The sequence below is a fragment of the Amia ocellicauda genome, chromosome 1 (genome assembly GCF_036373705.1).
Source record: "Amia ocellicauda isolate fAmiCal2 chromosome 1, fAmiCal2.hap1, whole genome shotgun sequence".
Lineage (NCBI taxonomy): Eukaryota > Metazoa > Chordata > Actinopteri > Amiiformes > Amiidae > Amia > Amia ocellicauda.
Window position 1 is genome coordinate 37,679,747 of NC_089850.1, and position 26,213 is coordinate 37,705,959.

The window sequence follows — 26,213 nt, forward strand, 5'->3', positions numbered from 1 at the left end:
CATCTAAAAAGGTTTTGAAAAAGTTTGTAAATTGTCAAGTTAAGAGCTTCATCATTGGATTATCAAAGACTTCAATTAAAAAACCTTTTGTTTTAAAGTTATTTTTACTATTTGTACACTGTGAGGTACAAGAGCAAGTTAAACCTTTCCCAAAATTCAGAGCAGTAATGAGTCAAACCAAATCCCTTCTATATTAACACAGGAAACTGGTTTGGCTTGAACTTGCAGGCAGCCTCTCCAAACTCTTCGTTTTCGCTCAGACCTTTCGCAAGACTGTCAGCAGCCCAAAGTAGAACGCCTCAAAACAACATACATTCAATTTTGTTTGTCAAAGGCAGTAATCTACATTTAGTTTGATTTTGGCAGGAGAGAATGTGCTTTATGGCTCTTAATATACAGTACCTAACCACAAAATAACTGCAGCCAAGCACTCCTTATGTTTAAAGAAATTCCAATAAAAACTTAAAAGTTATTCAGATACAAAAGTGCACAGGTAAGTCAGTCAATCAGCTTGAACATAACATGTATGGAAACTATAGTCGGTTTCTAACATTAGTAATTTGTAGGTAGGTAACAATACCTTTTTTTTTTTTTTTTTTCCTCAAAGCTAGTTTCAAGTGACTATTTGACCTTTTCCCTTACAGAATCGGTAATGTGAACTTAACCAAATCAATGCTTTAAATAAGGTTAGGCTACATAAAGTTATACCAATAGACCATTTCAATTTTAAGCACTCCAGCATTAAACAATTAGATGTTGATTACATGAGCCCTACAATCTAGTCATTGATTGTTCTCGATGGAAAAGGAGAAATGAAGAGCTCCAGGCCAACGCAGCAGGTTCTCTTTACTTACGTGTTCTGTGCAAGACGCAAGCTTGCCTCACTATATTGCAGACACTGATAATGGGATGATTGTCACAACTTTATCATTGGCATCTTTACTTTAGTAAGCAGTATTGCAAGATTACTCCATTTCAGAAGTCTTTGCTTTCCCCATTTGAAACATCCCATCTCAGTTTTTTGGAAATGAAACAGAGATCAGAAATGTGATTCCTTAGGACTGTAGCTCAGCCTATTAACTTTTATATTAATTGGAACCAGGCCAATCAACCCCACCCCAACCCCCACACAAAATACAGAATACAAAATTTTCATACAGATGGGCTTCAAAATACATTTATGAAAAACAAGACCAAGAAAAGTACTTTAAAAAGTGGCTTTCAAAATCCCTAATGGGAAATGTATATAATTGATTAAAAAAAAAAAAAAACACTAAAAAAAAAAAAAATTAAAAGCTGAAGATTTCAAAATACTACAAATCAAAAAGGAGAAAATCCAGGGATTTGTCAGGAGTATAGGATGTCTTTAGGTTACCTTTTATTTACATATGAGCCTCATCCACATTCTGCTCTAAATGGCTGCATTAAACAGAAGGATTGGGTTTAATGTCCATGTCAGTAGAATCTTTCACATGACAAACGAAACTAAGTAGTAGTTCTGGAATTGGAACATCGATTTGATGAAGTCTATGCAAGGAACTCCTCCTGTTTCGTTGGCTTTTGGTAACCTCCATTGGAGTGCTTCTGCTCATCCAGGGCATAACTTCCTTCATCCTTTTTCTTCATCCTGTACACCATTAAAGCGACAAGCAAAACCGCAAAGGCCAAGCCAATGATCCCACCAGCAATAACACCTGCAGAGAGGAAACAAAAGGTTGGCACTTTATACTGACAAACATCTAAACACATAAGGATTTTATGGAAAGTTATTCATGGTCTTAGTGCTCTCATTAGACTCATACTGGATCAGATGGTTTAATCAGAAACATCTGGAGATTTAAACCAGGCTAGTGGTAGGATAGGGTGTAATGGTTAAGCATTGGTCTGCCCAAGGAAATGACCAATAAAAGCAGCAATTAAAGTTTTAAAAGAATTTGAACAGTTGGTTTTTAGAATAGAAAAATCATCCACCTCAATTTCTCACTCCAGTCTAAATTGTAATCTGTGCATTAAACACATCAGGAGCGGTTAACTAGGGTTTTGCTTAAAATGAGAGTCTTTTAAGACAGGAAATGGTTCATCAATAACAGTCTGTAATATAAGCCACTCATATTTACCCCCAAGTACTTCCTTGTTGTCCAGGAAGCCCTGGCTCCTAGCATTTTCTGCAGAATCCAGAGCACGCGTGTTAGAATTCTCGGTTGGAAACGAATCTACGAGGATGATGTCAGAGTCGTCCTTTAACACAAGATGGGGAGAAAAAATAAGTTAGTTTTATGGTTTCCCCCACTTTAAAATGCACATTTACACATGCTCTGGTGCTCTTGAAACACCACCCCGCCATGCCATTTAAACTTCCTCTCTAGTGTCCTTCAAGAAACAGCAGGGAAGAAATTCACCACCGATTAGCTAATGGAAACCAAACCGCAAGACAATGAGCCAAATGGGGTCTTGGGCGTACCCACTCGCTCATGATATTTAAGAAATAATTATTCATACTGGTCTTGCAGAGGATGTGTGGGTATGTTGTACAAGTTTAAAAAGTTTAAGACTAACAGAATATGAATTGTGTTAACATGACGTGGAAAGGAGAACTCCTAGCAGAGAAAAAATAGGACAACCCCCCCCTTAACTTTCACTTCTACAAACCCCATCAAGGAAATAAACAGATCCTTAAAATATTAACTAACCTACCTCCACTACATTAAAAGTGTATGGTGAGTTTAGAACTAACAAAGGAATTGTGATGCTTGGGGTTACAGAGCAGACTAACTAGATAAACATAAGATTTTAGACCAAAAGACTCTTTAAATGAAACGCGATCCTTACGGATTCGGTAGGGTCCTTGGGTGCTGGATTAAACATCTTGGAATCGATTTCGTTGTGTATGGGGTTTTCACTGAAAGTCTGCGTGGTGTAGACAGAGGGGGTGGAAATGACCTTCCCTTCTCCTCCAGAGGGGGCATCTTCTGGCTTTGACGTGAAGGGTGATTGGTTGACAGTGATGGAAGAATCTTTTTCTTTGGGAGCAAGATCTGGGAAAGCAGACGAAGCAGCGGTGGTAGTGGTGGTAGTGGTGGTGGCGATGTGAGGGGCCTCTGTAGTAGTGGGTGCCGAGCTGGTCACTGCACCATCATGGTGGACGGCACCTTGAGTTGTCGTATCTGGTACGGCAGAGGTGGTCTCCTGAACTGAACTGTCAGGTACTACTGCAATGTCAGGAGAGGCCGTTGAGATGGGGCTGATTGCGTAGGTGCTAGTTGTGATGGGGGTGGTTACAACAGGGTGTGTGGTACTTCCTTCAGTGCTGGTGAACGATGTAGCCTCTTCTTCCTTGTTCTCCTTTGGAACATTTTTAGGCTCCACTAGTAAAACATTCCCGGTTGTATTCACAAAATCTGAATGAACATCATGTCCAGGAGGGGTTGTGTCTACAAATTCTGCAAAAGCATAGGATAAAGGTCTGAGAGTCAAACTAGACCCAGATGAAACAAAGAATACAGATTCATGCTGAAGGACACATTTTGGCAACATCTACTTACGTAGATGTACATTAAATGTTACATTTGCAAGTTGGGTAGACTGATTTGTGAAGCCCTGTCTTGAGAGACTTATTTTGTTACCCAACAGCATGATGCATGAAGTTTTGACTACCTGCTTTTTACTTTTATAAAAATAAAAAGCAGCAGGGTGGAGTGAATGTTTAACCAACAATGCACGGACTTGAAGATTATGTCATTAGTTATAAAGTTCAAACATTAACTATGCAGCACAAGTAACTCATGGTAGAAAGATTCTACAACAAATAAATAGCTCAATTTACTGAAAAACAACTTGATTCACAAAAGACTGGACTTAAAATATGTGCCAAAAACAGTTAAGAGGATTTATGACAAAGCACAGTGGGATACATGAAAACATGTTTAAAACATTGAAGCGAGATCAGAACAAACGACCGAACCGGGTTTTTAACTTAAAGGTGTGTGTTGGACCAAACCATTAGGTTCGAGTGTCACCATTCTTGCCCCATTTGTCTAATTTTAGTGCACAGAGCCTGCCAACAAAGAGCTTACCAGCACTGTCTCCAGAGCCTGAGAATTCCTGATCGTCAGCTGATCCATCAAGGTCTTCAGGAGGAGTGGGATTCTGTTGGAAAAAATGGGAAATGCATAATTAACATAATACAATTTAAGTTAGATGTGTAGCTGACTGCCATGAATCACAGCCAAGAAGAGACACTTTAGAAGAAACCATTAACATTTAACAATCACATCGTATTCCAAGTTATGAATGTGGCGCCTATAAACAGACATTTAGACATTCAGGCCTGCTTCCCCCACACTAACAGAATGATACAATGTTCATTTAAGCTCTAGGATATAAAGACGGGACAACTCCAAGCTGGCGTTTCCAAACTGAAAGCACTATCTTTTTATTGCTCCTTTTTATGCTCTTACTATCAATGCACTTCTGATAAGAGACAAAGACATCTGTTGTCCACCCCAAAAAGCTAAAAAAAAAACCACAAGGGTAACATTTTAGGATGCAATCTTTACATTCATACTTTGTTACATCTAGTCTTTCAAACAGGCGTCCTCATCTTAGATCCTAGTTTAAGACTTCTCACAACCACTACCATTAAAGTATTTAAATGCAGGATTCTTCTTTCCCCAGATTCTGTCCTGATACTGCATTCATGTACAGTTGATCTTTGCCTATATACAAAATTGGATTAAAACCAAGGTATCAGAGTATGCCGATATGCACCATATATAATTTCATAAAACTTCCCATGTTACAATGGAGCAGTTCATAGCCACTGAGACAAACCTATAGCAAACATAACCAAAGCAATTAAACTTCATAGTATTGATGAAAGATCATGAAGTATGCATTTATTTTTTTTGTTTTTAAGTCAAACCATTAATCAAATCAGAAATTAAGTAAATCTATTGTAGAAGTGAGTTATTTTTATGTATTCTATATATGGGGGGTGAGAATACAAAACTATGAGAGTATAAAAGCAGGACAGTCAACACAAGCCACAGCAGTGACGATGTATGTTTCACCAATGTCTTCATTTCAAATCACAGTATTTGAGATGCAAATTTATAAACCCAGAACAATACATTTAAGAAGTGAAGGAAAAGCAAATGAACAGGCACGTCATACATGTGTCCCCCACAGACTGAAACAAGATCTTTAAACCGGCCACAGAAGCAGGTGCATCCAATTAGTCTTGGTCTCAAAAGTAAGGCAGTTACAGGTGGAGAATCTCTCTTGCTCTCTCTCCTGGTGTTGTGACTTCTCACTAGGTTGGTACTGTACCTCAGGTTTAAAGAACACTTGCTGAACCTTGATAAGATGCAGGAATCCTCCTGAGCAGTCTCAGGAGCTCCATTTGGCATCAAGGTATAATAACTAAACTCAACAGAAGCAGCCTTTTCCATTTTGGCAAACAATATCCTGCTTTATTGTACTGGGTATTACCTTTCAAGACGTTTCAGGTTGAGCAGCAGCACAAAGCACAACAGCGACGGGGTATAGGGTTTCCTCCGAGAGGCTGCTCTGAGCTTCAGCCTGGGAGGTTTCCACCAACAGATTTAAAAGTGAACATTAGGAGGCTAACAGGACTGCTGTCTCTATGGCAATAAAACACCTACACACAGTCTGGTTTGGTTAGTGTGAAGGTCAGTGGGATTTCCATCTTTAAGAAATGCATGCATTTGGTCACTGCCCTCTCAATGCCTCTGACAAACAGACTGGTTTAATTCCATGTAGGTGGATGTCCTTGTCATTTCATAGGCAACTAAATGAATGAAGGGTACTGGAACATCTTCATACAGGTGAACTTGAGGAAACAAGCAAAGCAAATTTCAGGGACCAAATGCAAAACGCTGGAAATGGGTCCAACTTCATAGATTTGGGGAAGGACAGGGGGGCGTTTTACTGCTGGCTGAAACTGAAGTAATACTTTTCCTTAAGATGTTTTATCAGCGTCAGCTGTCATGCTGAGACCTGAATATTACCTGTGATTTGGTAATGCCTTCTTACACTCTAAGATAAGGCAACAGTCCCACCTCAGCCTCTGGGGAAGGTTGTGAAATGATCAGATTCCTTTATACTAAACGATTGGCAAGTTACTAACAGGGAGCAAGTACTGGCAGGCTGGCCAATAGTTCTCTTTGTAAAAGGGAATTCATAATTGTCAGTAAGCATTTAGAGACAGACCCATAATAGCAGGTCTGAGAGGTGCAGTTTCTCTAAATGGAACTGGTGGCAATCTGCAAACTTAACCCCAAATAAAACAAATAAACTATGTTCAGTGAGCAAGTTACATTAAAGCAATTTGCAAAATCACTACAACGATTTAAATGAGGAGTCATCGGTACAGTAAAGCAGACCGACTGTATTGTGTACTTTCAAAAGATTACAGATTAGAGGAGGAGCTTTTAGAAATCAGGGAGGCCCAGATCCCACACCACATTAGTTCTTATGTAAACATTTATGACTTCTAAAGAAAGGAAAGGTGCCAGAGCAAGACTGACCTTTCACCTCTCCAGCAAACCTCACATTACACCGTTCTATATATATTTATACATACTTACATATTCATGTAATTGTGTGCTGATCAGTTCAAACATTTTATGGGGAGAACCTCACAATGCTTCATTTAGAATATTTGAAATGGATTTATTTTGCTGGGGGGTTGGGGGTGCTCTCCAAGCAACCGTTTTCCCAGTTGACAGTAATGTGAACCATGTACCAGGGGCTTTGATAAATTGACCTGGAGATATCCTTTTTTTGCATCTAGAGCAGTTTAAACTTTGCAAAAATCAATAAATGTTCAACCATAAAAATAAAGTGATTTATAGCCAGACAGCAAAGGAACTCCACATATCAAATTACTCATTCTGAACAGCACCTTTGTGGTAAAGAAATCTGAAACTCTTTTGGCACAGTAAACTATACTGTACAAGTCCCACCCTGTCTTTTAATACAAGTACAGTGCTTGTGAAACTTCCAAGATAATCTTAGTAGCTAATAATTTAATCTAAGGCACAGGTGGAATACAAGATTGTAGGAATTGCATTTTATATACATTTCACTTAGTCCTACATAAAGGCTATATAAAACAAATCTGTGCAATTCTCTCCAAATGCAATGAAGTTGCACATTATGATTAACCAAAGCCAGAGTTTACAGCTACATTTCTTCAGTGTTTAAGTTGATGTACATTTTTAATATAAATGCATGCATGCACGAGAGAATGTTGAGAAAGCTAAATGTAGTTGCATTATTTTACTGATGGAGTCTTTAAAATGATCAGCCTAGATCCGATTAATATATTCAATTACAAACTGGAAGAGCCTCATATTAAAGATGGGCTCCAAATGCTGTTTGTGTGTAGTGTAGCTTTCTCAAGCCCCTCCGACCGAGAGCCATGCTCACGAATGCTTAGAGAGGAGCTGCTGGTATTAAAGAGAGCATTTAACAGTCTCTCTACTGGCACCCATGGAATGTGCCGTTATCAAGATGTGAATTATTGTACATTGGGCTTGATGACAGCTCCCTGTCACCACCTGGAAGGTTAGCTGGCCGGACTTTAAGGCATTCAAAGGCACAGTCCAGGGCCAATTTCCTGCAGAACTGAGACAAAGAGCTCATGTTGGAAGGACAGACTGGGAAACAGGAACCAGATACCACAACATGCCAGAAGAGCAAGAGCCTTTCACAAATAAGCATATCATGTAATTTAACCAAGGTTACTACATTTTATACTGAAGATAAAACCTGTACATCCAGCCGTCTTAGAAATTGATCTGCGCCTACATGGGAGAGAGGGGAAAAAATAAAATCCATTCTTTCAATACCTGTCACAAATACCTTCCCACCATGGGATTGTTGCAAAAAAAAAAGTATTCCTTTGCATGTTTAGGACCTGGGTATTTTCAGGAATACCTAGGAGGAATGGCATGAATAGTATGAACAGTACAGCCAGCTGTGTGGAAACCCTGCACAGTAAGATGCGCCAGGTTTCACAAAGGACATGCTGAATGCCAAGGCTTTAAGAGAGACCCATAATTAAAGACATAGAGCTGGAGGTCCCAAGTGATGGGAAGTGGGGGGGGGTTACATAAAATAACCTATTGCTCAGTCTGCCTCTGTCCTATGGCCTCTATACCGTGTATAAACATGATGTAATGCAGCCACTGTCTTAACAATGAAGCTTCTAAAACTTTTTTTTAAATCTTTAGTGTTTAAACTCATTTCTCACCTTTATCTTTAGTTCTACTGGAACTACTGGAAAAAAACAAAAGCAAAACTATGTTCCCACACAAAGAGATCAACTTTAACTGCTTTACTGTCACTTGTGTTATCAGCTTCTCCATCAAAACAAAGAGAACCAATCTTACCTACAGGCTGTGGCCCGTTTATAATCTCCAAAGGTTTTTCCTCATAGCCTCTTCACAAAACCAACACAATGCCTCCCAGGGCTTTGTTTTCATTAATTCAATTCAAATCAGAGGTCTCTAGGTTTCAACTATATACTCAATTTACCACAGAAAGTATTTTTGAGTCGAGTCCCTTATCTTTTTCTATCAATCTCGATCTAGGACTCAAGTTAGTATTTTTTCAGTAGAGGAATATTGGACATCACAAAGTGCTTTTATTTCTTCTTGCAAATAAAATATGGGTGTGTGCATTTATGGCCAAGAGTGAGCAAAGCTCAAAATCAGGCTTAGCATGGAAGCTACTGCTCCCAATCATAGCAGATGTTCCTCATCTGTCCTAAAGAGGATTAGCTTATGTAAAGAGTCTTGTTTAAAGGTCAAGTAAAAGAAGAAGTTGACAAAGTTAATTGGTAGTCTTATTGCCCTAAAGTTCATCCAGCAAACACAAGCTGGTGTGGCCTGGATTCTTTCCACCTGGCCTAAACATCTGGGTTTCTTATTGACCATTTGAACGTCTGAAAACTAATCTTTTACAAAGGATTGTTATTAATATTTCTGATAATAAAGTCTGCACCTTTGGATATAAAGAGAAATGATAGCCTACAATACAATAGATAAGTACTGTAATCAGGTCACTAAATTGTTTTTCTTAAAAAGAAAAGTCTTGCACACTTCCATTTTAAATGAAAGATTACTCAATCTCCAATAAAGGGCAAATCTTATTATTGATTGAATCACACCAAATGCCTCTAAATTTGAATGCAAAAGGGAGGACTTGATCTATGAGGAGAAAAAGTCCTTGATTCAGTCCGAATGGATGGTAAAAAAAAAAAAAACAGTCTGAAATGCTTTGCAAAAAAAACTGCTTGGTGTAAGTGCAGAGAAAGGGACAACTGCAGGCTTCTTGTTCTTCCAATGCTATATTCTTCAGTTTGACAGTTCCCATGGATCTACTGAAAACACAGAGGCTGCCAAACATACACCTCAATGCGAACCACACACACAAATCAGAGGAAACTTGTTGAAAATAACATTAAAATTGACTAAACAAACTAAAAACAAGCCATAAACTAACCAACAATGCATCTCCAGAAGAAACAAGACTTTAGATTTAAATGCTGAAGAGCACATATAGGCTAATACTTTTTCCTTGCATTTATGCCAAGTCTGCAAAAAATAAGGTATGCCAAGACCACATGATAAAGCCTTTAAACAATCACTCATCTCAATACCACTAACTTTCCAATAACAGAGTATAGCAGTAAATAGACTATAAACCGTAGATTCAAATTATTTAAATGGTAAATCGCAATGCAAACCGGCTAATAAATTGAAGGCAATTTAACTTGAGTTATGTTGGAAAGCTTTTACACTGAAAAAACAATTGGAATAGCAATAAGTTTGTCTGAAGTTAATATTCAATGATGACACACTTGATCCTGGGAGAGGTTGAAGACAGGTTTGCTTAACCTGTAACCTATGGAGACATGTCAAATGTCTACTATTGTACATGTCAGATTTGTCTTTATTTACTGTAAGTGATAAGGCTAGTTGTAAGTTTACCAAATAAACGGAATAGAATATTTGTTGGAAACAGACATTACCCAACACACAAAGGCACTACTAAAAATACAGTATTCCTACATCTTTAATACAAAATAAAGAAGCTGTACTTTATTAAATTGACATTGGGATTTAACATGAAAGAGAACTGCTTATATTACAAGCAGAGCAACACTTGAAATCCAAACATTTGATTCTATAGAACAAGAACAAACTGGGATTAAATTAAAAGTTTATAGTACCAAACCTGAAAAATCTGTGCGTGTGTGTGTGTAGGAGTAGTAAACAGTTCTATAAGCCACTACTTAAATAAAATGAGTATCTATCTCAATTATGACCCCAAGTCTTCAAGGTTGTTAAATAGTGCAGTCTGACTAGTTAATTATACAGTTTACAAAACAAACAAGAGACTAAACATATTCCTAGCAGTGATTTTGGAGAAGACCTAGCATTTCAGATTTCAGAAGTAATTAATTCCAGTCTATCATCATGGGAAGCATATATATGAAAAGTTACTTGAATATTTCAACAGCTTCTTCATCAGTGTAAAAGTAAAATCAAATTTATTTTAAAAACAAGTGACAAAAGATCAGAGTGGGGTTTGTTTGATTACAGAAAGTGTAATTTAATGTTTGATATACATGCATTTGTATATACTTCTATTATGTCAAATCAAACCATTGAAAATCTCTGAAATGATTAAAGGATATGTATTCTGACATTTAACATGTTACTACTTTTTGAACAAAACAAAATGTGAAATAATAATCTCCTTATGTACACTGTATACAACAATAGTGTACTTTGTGTCCTACCAGCAAAAGTCAAATAAAGTGTGCATGTATAAATCAGACTAAATTGAATGAAGTCTGGTCTAAGCATGGCACCCAGTTCATATTATACCTAGACTGTGAAACTCACAGGAAAAACTGCAGAAATATCCAGACAGGATAACGCCAGATATTCCCTGCATAATTACTTCCCAAAAGTAATGTGTTATTTGCAGAATGAGGGTCCCAGAGACTTTTTTTTAAGGAGGGGGTTGCTGAAAGCCAGACAACACCAGAGTCTTAACTCAAGAGCCTCAACTTGTTCTCAAAAAGCCTACAAGAGTTTAGGTTACAAATAAAGACAACTTCAGAGCTCTCAGATCAAAGAATTTAAACAGTCAGCAAGATGCACAGCTGCTCACAGTTTATTTCCATGAATAACTGACTTATGTAAATATGCATGTTTTTGAAAAGAAATACCTGTTTCATGCTTGCCCACAAAGCGAACCGAGTCCTTAGAGCAGCAGTGTGCCACCGTGGTAATTGGGAGCCGTAACACACAGGTTGTACAGAGGGGCTCCCAACCTTTTACACACTGTGGCCCAGCTTTTTGTGGGATTAATAGTACGGAGGACAATCACAATATGAACTATACATTTTAACACAGACACGCACGCACTTGTGCAAAGGAAAAAAAAAATACATAATTACCAATAAAACAAAGCAAAACCAATACAGAGCACTTGAAGCATTTTGAAATATTTCCTTTACTACTGGTATAGAGAACTCCAAATGGTGACCAGAAACACCGTTTATCACACAGCAATTAAGCAGATGGCCCAATTAAGTAGTTCAGAGCTCACCTGCAACAAACCAGAAGAAGCAGCGCATCTCTTGGAACAGAGCTGCATTAGTCAGAAATCTGAAGTCAATACTGAAATACAGGATTCTTCAATACCAGGAAATGGTATAGCAAATTCATTTAATGAAGCGCTCTGGTGCAAAGAAAACCGAAGGAACATCTGGCCCTAGACCGGGGGAACACTGCTCGATTGCCCCCCTACATACCACCCTGAGGAAAGCTGAGGGGGGCATAGATAGGATAACCCTGCAGGAGATTGACTGCTCAGTTTGGGAAGCGCTGTTCCCTGGGTGAGAATGCAGTCATTAGTAAAGGTATTCTTTATACTTCTACTTCCCAGTATACAAACACCAGTGCTTTATTAACATGCACAATTAACCATTTCCTACCGTCTCTGTGCTGCTCTAAATCCCACCCCACCAAAAGACTTGGCAAAAGCAATTACTTACAACTCTTTTTAAAAGTGTCTCCCAGAGAACCTAATAATCGTGCACATTTTCCAGTAGCATTAAAAAAGCACGTTCATGCCTGCATTGCCCTGTCCCGACTCTGCTGGTTGCATTGAGACCATGGGAAGATGCACAGCAATCATTACAAGCTTTTGCAGACTGAACATTTGGAATTAGGAATAAAGATGTGGGTGGCAGTATGACTTTAATGAAAACTAAAATTAGTTAATGTGACCCCGACGCAGCGTGGTTGATGAGCATATCCAGTCATCAACACATTTTATTTTTAATACTGAAATGATTGAGCACTAGAGTTGAAAAGGTCTCACCGGGGAACCTATAATTCAGAATAACTGGCAAACGGATGATACATCAGAAAGACTTTTTTGACAGGCCGTCATTCACCCAGCAGCACTAATAATTCATTTTGTGTGATTTTACGGACTTGTGTGAAGCTGCTTGGAAGGGATCTATTGAGTGAATTTAATGATAATGACCATTTGAATGCAAGAAACCTTCCCAGCCAACATAAATCCAAACATATTGTGAAATGGCATGACCTGTAGGGTTAATCTATGAATTAGAATTTATAATGAAATTTCAGGAGTAAACAACCCCAATACCATACATACATACATACATACTTCCACTCAAACCATAAATCTGCTTTCTAACCCACCCACCCCCAAGTATTTGTCATTTCGCATCCCACCTCCTCTCCATTCACCGCCTCCGCAGCAGGTTCATTTCACTTGGCAGGAAGGGGTCCGACAGTCCGGCCCTTTCTGCCAAGCTCTCATTCCCCTTGGCCAAGTGAGTACAGTTGCCCAAAGCTTTCACACAACCAATCCCTCAAGCCAAGTCTTAATTGGGTTTGTAAACTACCATATTAATGGAATGAAAAACATCTTACATGAAGCCCATTTATTAATGCAGCACTTTCTAGTTTGATAAAAAAAAAACGGTCACTCAATCTTTCTAGCAGCTATACTTAAGATAGAGCTTGAACTGGACTCTGGATGCCTTAAGCCATTCTGCATGAATAAAATAAGCATTTCTCTCCGTCTTATTGCCACGTTGAAGACAACTGCTACTCAACCTCCCAGCATGAAACAAAAACAATTTCATTTTATTGAACCAATAAAGATTAAGTGAAATCATACTCAATTTTTGTGTTGCTTTTGGGCTAATAACAGGATGTCTGAAATAGTCAGCAGACAGTACAATTGTATACAACAAACAAGGTATACGTTGCATTACAGAGAGGAAAACAAAAAAGACCGGGTGTGTCTTCAGTCAAAAGCCAAGACTTTCTGGCCGTCAGCCTAGACTGGGAATTGCTAAATTGCAGTTTAATTGGAGACTGCCTTCTAAAACACAGACCAGCATCATGATCAGACATTCCCAGCCCTGACAGAATTCAGAGCACTCCACAAAAGACAAAAAAAAAAAAAAAAACAGATAACATGGGAGAAATAAGAAATAGTATTTTTCCCCCCAAGGAATGTGTTGCTTGAGAGGTAAAGTTTAAATCTGGCTAACCGAGGGTCGACTTCAGGGAGTTAGTTTGAATCCACATCACTGAAGGGCTTCTACAAATCTCCTCAACTGACACTTTCAGGTTTACAAAACCGCATGAATCCGTCTTGCTTGTAAACCAAACTTTTCAACACGTCCGACTTAACTGGGTTTCCACATACAAAATGCGCATACTTGCAACATTACACACAGGAGACCCAGCTGAATGTACAGGAGTTGCATAATGGAAGAATAAGAAGTGCTCATGATTCATCCCTGACATTAATCAAAAGTAGATGAAACAAAGCCCTTGAGGCAACCTCAAAGGTGCCGAGTAAAGCTAAACCAAGAATGCAGGACTGGGAACAAGAAGAATCTGTAAGTGTAGCCTCCATTTCCCTTTCCAAGAAAATGGCAAAATCCAAAACAGTTTTGGATCATGATGATCAAATGTTTGCATCATGCATTTCTTTGTTAGAAGCTTAGCAAGACATTCTGTCAAGCAACTTCTAAACCATAGAGTTGCAGTAGCCTGGCAGTGCAGTTTTATTCGGTTTTCAGTTATTTTAGAACATAATTTGCAAGTCTTTTGCATAACTGACTTGTTTGTCTGCAGTCAAATTTAACCCACAAATAACATGCATAATAAAAGGTCTCTTTTTAAGAGGACAAACAGTATTCTGGCATCTGTCATTACGGTGCCGGTACAGAGGGGTTCTTAATTTAAACCAGCTCAGAAGTCTTTCATTCAAGCGGTCACGCACAATGAACAGGTATAGCCTGCCAGCAGGATAATTATGTAGATAGAAACTGTCATTTTAGGAAAGATTTAGCTTCATGCTTTCTACAATTACGATTTCAAGGGGGTTTAACTGCAAAGCCTGTTTAATCTGCAAATAAATTCTGAAAGTACAAAATAGGTGAATTGTGCAACACAGTATACCAATATAATAACAAAGGGTAATGCATTATACATAGGTTAGTTATTAAAACAATCTAAAACGATAACAGACTATTAAGTATGGTTCTCGGTTTAATCTTAAACCGTCCAAATATAACCATAAAAGTTGGGAAAAGTTGTGTAAGCAATAAAACATGACGACATTGATTTACTCCCAGCTCAAAGCAGCAAACCTGTTCCAGTAGTGTGATTTGTCAAGTTATGCATTTTTCTTTAAACAAACTACAAAAAAGTAATATTCCTTTAATACCCAGACATATCGTTTACCCGAAAATAGCTATATCAAGTGATTATTTTCTGCACACAAAACACATTAAACCTACATGGCAAGTTTGTTTATATATATATATATATATATATATATAGCAGATGACCTTATACAGCTTTAACTACCAGTATTAGAGGAAAGTAAATAAAGTTTTTTACAGGACGTAGAAACTTCGAAAGGAATAAACGTGATGGATTAAAATGAGTTAATGACCGCATTACGTTTTAATGGTTTGTTCAAACTGAAGTCAGGAATGCGGGTTTGGCGGCGCAGAGCGCGTCCTGCCCGAGAAGACCACAGCACGCTGGGAGTCCAGGAATAAAATCCCCATTTCAGGGTTGGTTTTGCCCCCCAACTTGCCCTCTGCCTGCCCGTTTGTCAGCGGCTTGTTTTTTTGTTCTCAGTAACGTGCATTACAAACAAAGGGAAACGCACCCTACCTGCGTTACCAAAGCCAATGCAACCCACCTGGCTGCCACACTACAGCCAGGACACGCAGCCCTACTGCCCCACTCCTTTCCTCACAGGAGTCCATGTCCATTTTGGGACAACCAAAAAAGAAAAAGAAAGAAGAAACGCATCAAGGCCTTTTCTACCGAAACATGACTATTTCAGACATGATCCAATTCACACACATCAGTCCAACTCACCGACAGAGCTGCGGGAATCCACAACCCCAGACACAACAGTAGCGCTGCGGCGGCTCTCATTCTCATTGCTGGCCTATTTCAACAGTGGTCTTTCCTCTCGGGCAATATTACGGTTTTCTTTATTTATCTCAAATGATGAGAATAAGTCACCGGCCGATGTGTGAACTTTTCCCCGCTGGCTGCCGTGTTGTCCCGCTGCTCGGCGCAGTAAGCGAGGGGCGGGCCGGCGGGGACTATAACCGGCTCACAGGCCCGCCCCGCCGCCGCCACTCGCCTAGGTGAGCCCGGTGCCGCCTCCGCCGCCGTACGTGGACAAATCCGAGGCGCAAGGAGGGAGATGCGCGAAACTACCCAGAGAGCAGGTAACATTGAAACAACATTGACAGTTACGTCGATTCAACATCAATTTGGGGTACATTGAATCAATAACGTATTTACAATGTTTGCTTCAATGTTGTGCAAATTATTATTATTATTATTATTAGTAGTAGTAGTATGTTTTAACTTGAAGAACACTATTATGGAGGACATGATTAAAAACACATATACACAGTACAGGGCATAAGGGAATACAATTCAAATAAATGTGTGAGAGAAGAATGGACTGGACATCTGAATTTAGACAGTCCTTGCACTGTTGCATTTCACCATCTAGGGGCCAATGCAGTAATATAAAGGTTCACCATATTCTAATCACTTAAACCTAAAAACATGGCTAATATATTAAAATGCATCTGTCACTGATTGTAAAGTTGTGTTTATAATACATGCATGTTAAACGATGTACATTTACTGTGTATGCTGTCGGTTGCATGCAAGAGCATAAAACCACAAAAGCATTTGAAGACTTCCTATTCAAACTTTTTTTTTCCAGAAGAGGGAGAGTTAAATGCACAATGCAGTCATGATTAACCGACATTTCTTAACTGTAGCAGCCATTGTTTTTGATGATTTACTAAAAGTGACTGGTTTCCTCTGTTGTGTTTAGCAGGCATAAATATATAGGCTATAGTCAGAATGAGCATTATGTCTAAAGAGAGAGAGATGGGTCTTAGAGGTTCAACAGCTGTGATGGGATGCTCCAGGGCTCAGCGCTCAGACAGGTGAATGAGCAGATTGGGCATTGCTCAGATGTCCAGTATGTAGGCTACAATTAGGGATAGTATAGGGAAGGAAAACTGGTACCCATCCCATTGCTTTCTTGTTGAATCGAGATATAGCCTTCATTTGCTTCATTCATTTAATCCTTCACAGACAGAAGATAAGAGATTAATATAATGTGTGAACCCCCCTTTTGTTACTCTCGTCTTGTACAGTTACTTGTAATAGGCCTATAATGTCTCTTGTACCATCTAAAAGCTATTTAGGAATTAGGATAGTAACTAGCCCATTCTGTTTTCTGCATCATTACCAGTTCAGTTTCTATTGACATTGGCTACAGGCTACTGCAACAAACCCAAAAGGAATGGTCACCAATACCTTTACTTTAATAGAACTACATAACGAGCATAAGCAGAACCTCAGTATATAAACTAATGCTTATCCTCCCCTCTATCTACTACTATAGCACTGTCCTTTTATTACAGATTATACAGTGACAGTCAGAGGAACCAGCACAGTTTGTACTGACATTAATCTCTAACAATACAAAATGAATGATCACAAAATGACTTTATTTAAAAATATAATGATATACAGTAACTCCTTACATTTCTATAAAATAATGCCTATCCTCCAACACAGGTTGTTTGAAACTGATTACACAGTGACAGTTGTGACTGGAGAGCAACAGTGATATGAATTAAGCCTGGTCTTGTCTGCTCTCACCTGCTACACTCACTGTATTCTGGTGAGGTGGAAGTCTGATAGTATTGTAGTGATCTGGAACTGATCTGTGTCTGTTGTGTTAAATGAGGGGCTGCTGTGTGTTTGTGTGTCTGTCGGTTCTGTGTGTGGGGCAGATCGAATGGGGATCTGAGTAGAGAGCAGGGAATTGTGGGGTCTGGGGTCAAAGTCTGGTCCTCCTCAGGAAAGTGGGGAGATTGGGGAGAGGACATCATCGGGGTGAGGGGTGCCCTGGTCCCCCTGGGCAGATTCAGATTTGGGCTAGGCTTAGAGACTTGTGAGAACAGAGTGTGTGAGAGAGAGATTTGATGGCAAGTCTGTACCACTGATTCATTTAATGTGGAGAATAAACCATTTGCATATTTATCCTATGATTATTTATTGTTTTATGCAAGCTGGTGGATCCAGGTAGCAAAGAAGCTGAAAATGCTACATTTGGTGTCAGAGTTGGGGATAGAAACGCCGCTGTGCTATGAAAAAAAGAAGAAAGAAATGGATGCACCACACTTCGCAAGACGAGAGGAAATGTGGGGTGCTATCTTGTGGAGTGAGGAAGACTCAAACTCACAAAGGTTTAAATTCTGTGAGCTGTACCCGGAGCCTGAGCAGACAGAGAGTGACTACCTCCAGGAGCTTTGGGATACGGCCCAGTTGCCTAACCCAGGACGAGCAAGGAAGAGACACTAGACCTCATTCACGCACAGTTCGAGCGGGGGGCTGTCTCAATGGGGCTGCCCTGAGGACGAGGTAGGGTGGTGGAGGTTTCTGTCCAACAGGACGTACCTGAACAAACCGATACAGAGTACTTCCATGAACTCTGTGAAGCAGCATTGCTGGCCTTCCCCGAGTCCAGTCAGAAGGAGAGACTAGAACTCGTCCGATTACAGTTCGACTAGGGAACAGGGACGGACCCCCCTACTAGAGGCAGCAGCCGAGATGGTGAGAAGGGCCCAGTAGCAGCATGATAAACCCGTGGCAGAGCAGCAGGCAATAGTCGTTACCATGGAATAGGAAGCAGAGGTAGGTCGTCACTGCTACCCCGCTGCTGCTGGGCCTCGTGCACTGTGGGGTGGCAGTGACGACCTGAACAGAAGCTGAGCTGGACCGTAATATGAGTCAGACAAGGCAGCAACACATTTGGTCCCTTTCAGCATTTTTATACAGTAAAGTATAGTGTGGTGTACTGTGGTAAAAACTTGGTAATGACTATTGAGGAGTACAGTGGTGATGCAATAAAGTGTAGTGCATTGTACTGTGGCAAAAACACAACACAGTGTAGTGTGATGTATCATGCTAAAAACACAGTAAAGTGTAGGGTGGTGTACTTAGTGTTTAGTGTTGTGTACTTTAAAATCCCTACCTCTGCTCCTTCATATTTCATAATAACAGTGGCACAGATACTAAGGGGAAAGGTGGCAATTACGCCTCTTGGTCAGAAATGTAATACAATTCTGAAAAATTGAAATGCCTTAAAAATACTCTGGTATAACTATACTAGTTGGTGTTGGTTTTCTGATTCAGTTATTAGATAATGTGTAACAAACCATTCACGTCTAATTTGTATATTAAAATGTAATGTATGGCTGTAATATGATGCCTATATAAACATGATTAGGCCTACTACTTCGCAAGACAGACAGAGCTGATGCAAGTCTAGCAAAGCAGACAGACATCTGGAGATTACACAAATCCAACATGCTTAGTTGTGCAAAGTTGTTGATGGTGATGACACACACACACACAGAAACAACTATGAGAATTCTCACATTCAATTGATCAGCTCGAGGGTGCAAATTCGGTATGCAGTCCCTGGGACAACAGCAAACCCATTCCAAGTACACTAATTAGCTTTATGTGTGTGTTTCAATTGTCTTTCATTTTGGAGTTAAAAAAAAAAAGTCAAACTACACCATTGGTCAGCAAGAAGGAGCCCAGTAAAGATCTTAAATTTTTATAGTCTTCATGTATATGAATATTTATCATTGCAGTAATTTAAAGTTTCTTCACAATTTTGGAAAACATTATTTATGTCTGGGTTTCAAATTAAGTGAGGGTTGTTTAGTAAACATTAATCTGGATTTAGTCAGTGTTTGTGGAATTATATTAATTTCCAGTTGAGAACATAAAAACACCTTGCTTAACAGTTCAGTTAATCCCAGAGACTATGAGACAGATTAAAGCAGATCTACTACCCATGCTGGTGTTCATGGGAGTGTGAATCCTTATCAACGAAAGTGTGATGACTGCTCCCTAGCACTGTTTTGGTCAAGGCCATTCTGCACCCCTGTTGACTTGTGAGTTAATTTTAGACAGAAACACTGGCCTTCCAAATGCAAACAATTCCATAATGGAAAGAGTGATGGCAGAAAGATTTTGGGGGAGCATAATGTTGCCTACTGTTGACCTAAATCAAAACCACGCTCAGCCCTTCAGTCTGCTGCCCATGGGATTTATATGCAATACCTGTGTGGGATTGTTGCTGTGGGCAACTCAGGATGTCATGTCTGGGCCTGACGGGGTTTGGTTTCACTCTTGGTGTTCCATTGCTTGCCTTGTGATCAGTAGCATTGGAGATGGAGATCTGTGATGCATGGCTAAAATCATTGTTCTATATGGCAGAAAAGTTCACACAAGGTGACATTAGAACCATATGTAACAGTTTTAGAACCCTGAGAACTCCACTCTTGGGGTCACACTATTGTCTTTAATAATATTAATTAATTAAAGTTGCATATTTCTTGAAACAATGGCAATGACATATTGCTTAAGGAACAAAGGGATACACTGTTGTTGTACAGCCTTTTTTTGGTGTTTTTCTTACAAAAGTTTGATCTACATTTTTCAATTACTGTTTATAAAACAGGCCAGACACACTGCAGGCAATTTTCTTCAGGCATTTAACATGACTTACACAAGTGTCTTGAAAAAGAAAAGAAAAGAAAAAAACAATTCTGTGAATAAATTATCTCTCGGTCTTACCTCTACAGGTTTAATACTGAAATGTTGTTATGGAAACAGAACTCTTACTTTTCGGTAATAATTTGGTGCAATAATAACAGACATGTCGTTGCAATGTGAACACAACACTCTCAGATTTGAACTCTCCACAGGGCAAATGTAAAGATTATCAGCGCTAATGTTTATAAGATAATACAAAAAAACTAATTTTAACCATCTAAAGGGAATTACTATGTTAAGTATACTAATACCTATGAGAGCCTACATTCTAGTTAACACACCTTCACCGAGATTTCTTTCAACAGCAGGAAACGTGTCTGAGAGCACGTGAGCTGGTGATGCTGACAGCTCACCTCATATTTGTGTTAATTTCGAGTTAAATGTCACCAGAGATATATGATATTCTGCTAACGCCAGAGTATAAATATCACACGATCTTTATAGCAGGAGCTCGTGTTATCATTTCATGGAACAAAAGAGACATAAAAAAGTATGAGCAAATAGTGGTGGGATAATTGGGAAGAAAAGCCATCCATCTGTTTTGTACTTTTCTAACTGAAGACTTCATGCACAAGCTGGGGTGAACACACTCTCACCTGGATGAATGACAAATGCATTGTCTCTACATTGGTGTCACCAGGTGTTAATGAAAAACAGTATAAATGCATATGATAGCACTGGCTTCAGTATTGTTTTTTTTTTTGACTGAATGACTGAAAACAAAACAAAACATGTATAATAATTCAATGTTACAGATAATTTAGTTGTAGAGAGTTGAAGTTTATCATTGGCTATTATTTGTCATTCTCCAAACTATAGGAGTAGTTAATATCAGGGACATTTACCTATTGATATATCATATACTGACATGCACTGGACTTTGGGTTTTCTATTTTTCTATCTATGTTATGTTTCTTAACACTCTGTAGATAATACAGCATACCCATACAATAACACAGTACGTGTTATAAATGGTATCAGCACTACACAGACAGCTGTTATCCTTTGCATATAATACACACAGTAACATGTATTTGAATAAAATGGCACCTTTCTGTTCTTCTTCAATTTAAAGCATCCTATAATTAAATGTTTGAGTGCAAACAAACCTAAGGCTGGGGTCTATGTTTCTCTTAACATAAAAAATTAGTACCATACACTGAGAAGCAAAGTAGAAATGAAAATGAATTACCCTTATGATGATGTAATTGTTCTGTTTTAAAAAAAGGAAGAAAATACATGAAGTAGGGAGTTCAGCTGGTAGGACTCAGTGTTCTGGAATTAGTTCTCAACAATGCACATGTGGGGAGCACTGATTTACATGATAGGATGTGTTATTAGTATGATATTAGTTCCTCACATATTATTATTAAAATATTAACATTTTGTAGAGTTGGGTGATTAAAAGCAAATAATGCATTAGCTATATAATTTAATCCTCCGGTATCCAGTACAGCATCTGGTACAAATTCAGATTGAACATCAGAGTCACTCTAGTCCAAACCTAAGCAAAAAACACACACAAAACACACACTCCCTGAGACAGGAGCTACGCTGCTTTGTGGTTTGTATATTGCTCTGGGATGCTTGATGCAATGACCCGAGGACACAAATGGAAATCAAGTGAAGGAACATTCAGTACTGAAAACAGGAGACATTCGTTCATCAACATTGAAATCATGTATGAATTCAATATAAACTATAATCATAGAAAAGCTTTTGATGATGAACAAGATTCTCTCTTCTTCATCTAATAATAATAATAACAACATCATCATCATCATCATCCTTCCTTAGGACAGGTTTCTCACTGTCCAATATGAAGCAAGAAAGCAAGCAGTCTCCAGGCAACTGCAGGACTGGTTTACATTGCAATCTGTTTATATTAACTCTATTTGCTTATGAAAAGAAAATGTATATGGGTTTTCTTATCTAACAATTCTGATAGCAACCCTTATATGGCTTTGATTCCGTTGTCTGTGAAACCAATTTAAAGTGAAAGAATGGTGGGAAGGACTTTTTTTTGTTTTTGACCATAGACTGACTAAATCCTCATTATTTCAAGTCTACCTGGTCCTTGCTAAAATAAAAAAAACACACACAGGCACAGCTGGTGACTTTTAATGACTAATAGGTGGGTTTGAAGCTCCAAATTGCAATATAATCCTGTCGGATGCCTTGGCTGACCAACTGCAGTCCAGATCTGGTCTCCCACCCCCTTCAAATTCAAACCACACATTCTGCCCAGCAGCATCATACAATCATGAAGGACAATAATAGACTATATAAAAATATTATTAGAATGAAGAGCCACATACGTGCATTCCTAGTAGTGTAATATGTGCGATCTCTTTACATTTAGAAAATGTAATACATAATACACATTCTTCAGAAATCTGTGTTCTTCAGAATTGTGACAAGTCTCTGAAAAAGCATCCATCAGCGTTAGACTAACATCTACAAGCCTGCCAGTAATAACCAGAGCACAATCCGCATGGATAACCAACATTAACGTCCGTTGATTGGTTGTCGATGCATCCGTCTGATACCACTTGCTTTATGAGACTTGCTTCCCCATCTGTGCCAATTCTTTGAATCCAGACAGTCCATGAATTGGCTCCATGAAGACGAAGTTACTGGTTATGTTAACCAGAACAGGAAAATAAATACATAAACGGAGCAAGGATAGGTGGGCTTAATTCTTATAAATCGGATCCTTGAACAGGACAGGATGTGGGCCAGAGGACCATTATGCAGAATGGTATTTCCCCCACAGCAAATGCAGACTATGAGTGCAACTTTGTGAGGGTGTGACAGTGTTGCTGACTCTTTCCTTTTCTTTCAGATTTGTGCATGCGTGTGTGTACATTAGGAGATATGCAGTAGAGATAATGCACATGTTTTTAGAGCAATTCCCCGTTTCCTTGTTGCCACCACCCTGCATTGATGAAATCTAGGTAGAACGTCAGTAATGCATCAGCTACTTTTCCCATGGCAAATAAAGGATATTGCGGTTCAGCCCTAGTTTGTTTGGGTCTCCTCTCTATCCTCCAGTGAGTCACTTGGTGACACTGTCCAGACATTTCAATGAGGCATCATGTTACATCTACAAGACACCTAAAAAGGGCTTTTATAAAAAATCTGTGAACCTACATTATTATCACTGCTGAGCTGCACAATTCCTGGCTGCAAATAAACAATAACATAAAAAAATATATATGAAGATAAATTGGATGAACCTGGGATCTATGAAGTTGTACAAGAAATCATTTGAAGTTAAATTTCACAAAGCAGGAAAGCACAGCTTTGTATATATTTAGATAAAGAACACCATGCACACACTAACACACACACAAATGAGTCATGTTGACTTCTGAGTGATTTCAGACAGCAGATGTGGTAGTGGATTGTGTTGCCTGGGGGTTACTGGGGATATTTTTTTTTTGTTCTTCATTTATTCCATGTGGCTTTGTATTTTATTCTTAATGATGTATCCCACACAGGCTATTTCATGTGTAATTGGGAACAGCAGCAGAATGAAGTAGTCTCTGTTTATCAGATGTCTGAACCCTTTTCTTCATCATAAAAAAGGGTTGGGGGTGGAGGGTTCCTTTGCAAACCTGGAGACGCAAGCTTACACACTGCACGATAATTTACTGCACTCCTACACTGTCCCGACACAAAGACATTGCAGGTTAGGTTCCCAGAGCACACATTCTTCACCTGCCGTCAATCTGTGTTCTTCTCCCGTTTATAACTGTTAAGCAGCTGCAAATCAGCTTGGTTGGGGTCTGTTCCCAGCAAGATAAAATTGAAAGCAAATGAACAGTCCCTGTTCCCAGCAAAGCAACTTCAAAGACAGGAGCCTATTTGAGGTCACATTAGATCATGTGACAAGAGAACAAGACAATGAAAATGAAGTTCAGATAATTTTGAGATTTTCCCTCAGACCTCAGAAATAACCAAAGGTTATTTAACCACACATTTAATCACTTGGTACAACCAGTGAACAATCAGACATCCATCATGAATGTATAGGAAACGTTCCATCTCTTAACTCTTTTGTTTGTGCACGTTTTAATTTTTTTTTAAATAAACTTCCTAAAATCTTAACATTAATTGTCGAGGTAAAAAAATTAAATCTATAGGACTTTCCACACTAGTTGTTCTAAATTGTTTGACATTTGGTTGCTAAACAATGTACATATACAACCCCCTCTGAATTTTATTACTACTATTTATTTTCATGTTCTGTTTGGTTTACTACATTTTCTTCCACATTCAAGAAACTACAACACAAAGCCATAGATTTATAGTTTTCCGCTGCATGATAAAACTATATATATATGAAGAAAAATAGGTACGCTGCCCACCTGTCTTTTCACATTTTTCCAATTACCCCAGCCAACCACATAAATGTAGGTTATGGACAGCTTTATATTAAAAAAAAAATACTTCTCACTGTTTCTTTATCCCACTTAAATACCGTACACACCCCAGGAAATCATTCTTTATGAAATAACTGTAATTCAAAGTCATTACAGTTTAAGAGGAGAGAAACTGTAATTGCTGCACCACACAACACCACTCAATATTTCATCACACCTGTGAGAAAAAGGGTAATTTTATCAGTCAAGTCCCATGTAAGCTAGAGTTATCTAGAGAAAAACATCTACACAAAAAAAAAAAAAAAAAAAATGCATTCATCAACAGGCATACTTACTCTTTCAATAAAACAGACTCTAGAAAAGATGTTATTGAACAGACCCTCCCACTCCTGTAGTCAGACAAGATAAAGCACTTCAATGTGTGAAGATCTATAATCCACTGATCTTTTGAACTGTCCTTTCAGGAGCTAGAAGATGCTGCTGATCAGGTCCACAGGGTTACAGTAATTTCCCTTCATTATTGTCCCTGTATGTTTGAAAGTGTGATAACCGCTGCTGTGAAGAAACTAGTGTACACAATGTATTTGGTGTAGCAGTAAATATACTTAAAAACAAAGCCATATATGGATTTAATAAAGATTGTAATATAAATAATTTTAAAAGTCCAATGTTTTAAGAATAACACTTAAGTTATTACAATGATCCTCAATTTACCAGCAGGGAACCAACTATTAAATGCGTCTAGGTGTAAAACTAGGATCGATACATTTGATGGGACACAACATCAGTGCCACCTGTAGGTTTTACTTAAAAACTGCAAAAGGCTGTGCAAGTACCATACAGACTGCACACAATTGATCAGTAGTTCTGTATAAATACATACTTTGTAAAATAAATACCTTACACAGTGATACTATGACTTGAGTGAAATTAACCTTACTGTTTTTGGGTTTTAACAATTGTGTACTTATTACATGTGCCATGGGCACCAGGACTAAACCCCACTGAGCCGCTATGGGCTGTGTGTACAGTGTGCATGTGGTGCCCACTGCCAATAATCCCTGCTGAGGTGGGAGAGCTAGAAAACAGAACGAAAGGACTGCTCTATCCCTCCCTATTTGATAGAGAAATTCAAGTTGTCTTTAGAGTTTGCCTAACATGGGATTATGGGGCCAGGGAATGTGCACATTTGTACTGAAAGGAACTGAGCAAAGGATATTAACTGAACTATAAGTTATTTTTTCCATAGCCAATTACACATTATAGAGGAACATTGCCTGAGGATTTGAATTTAAATAAAGTATGGAGCAAGATGTCAGAAATTTAAAGGTCTATGGAGCAGAGAGCATATGAGAGAGTGTTGGAGATGTGAGCTGCCTTTAAAGTGATGCCACAGGACTGCTTACAGAGACTACCACAAACTACTAAGTAAGAACCCTTCACAATTAGGCCACTTTGAAATCCTAAAACCTTACATTTGAGTTGACCTCCAGAATGCTATAAAGCAAACTATTCTCATATGAGC

The 26,213-nt window shown here is 38.7% G+C and overlaps 1 protein-coding gene across 1 annotated transcript; it reads right to left on the reverse strand.

Annotated features, from left to right (window-relative positions):
* Positions 1–1,308: 1,308 nt before the first annotated feature.
* On the reverse strand, positions 1,309–15,721 carry LOC136749449 (syndecan-1-like). Its single transcript, XM_066703756.1, has 5 exons — positions 15,498–15,721; positions 4,074–4,146; positions 2,830–3,440; positions 2,118–2,238; positions 1,309–1,694 (listed from the first exon to the last, which is right to left on the reverse strand). Exons 1-5 carry the CDS (start codon positions 15,561–15,563, stop codon positions 1,528–1,530), a joined length of 1,038 nt encoding a protein of 345 aa, XP_066559853.1. The 5' UTR covers positions 15,564–15,721; the 3' UTR covers positions 1,309–1,527.
* Positions 15,722–26,213: the final 10,492 nt, after the last annotated feature.

Coding starts and splice junctions, on each gene's coding strand:
- LOC136749449 (XM_066703756.1), bottom strand. CDS start 15,563: ATGAGAATGAGAGCCGCCGCAGCGCTACTGTTGTGTCTGGGGTTGTGG. Junction 3,441..4,073: donor AGGCTCTGGAGACAGTGCTG/GTAAGCTCTTTG, acceptor ATGCTTTTGCAG/AATTTGTAGACACAACCCCT. Junction 2,239..2,829: donor CCAAGGACCCTACCGAATCC/GTAAGGATCGCG, acceptor CTTGTGTTAAAG/GACGACTCTGACATCATCCT.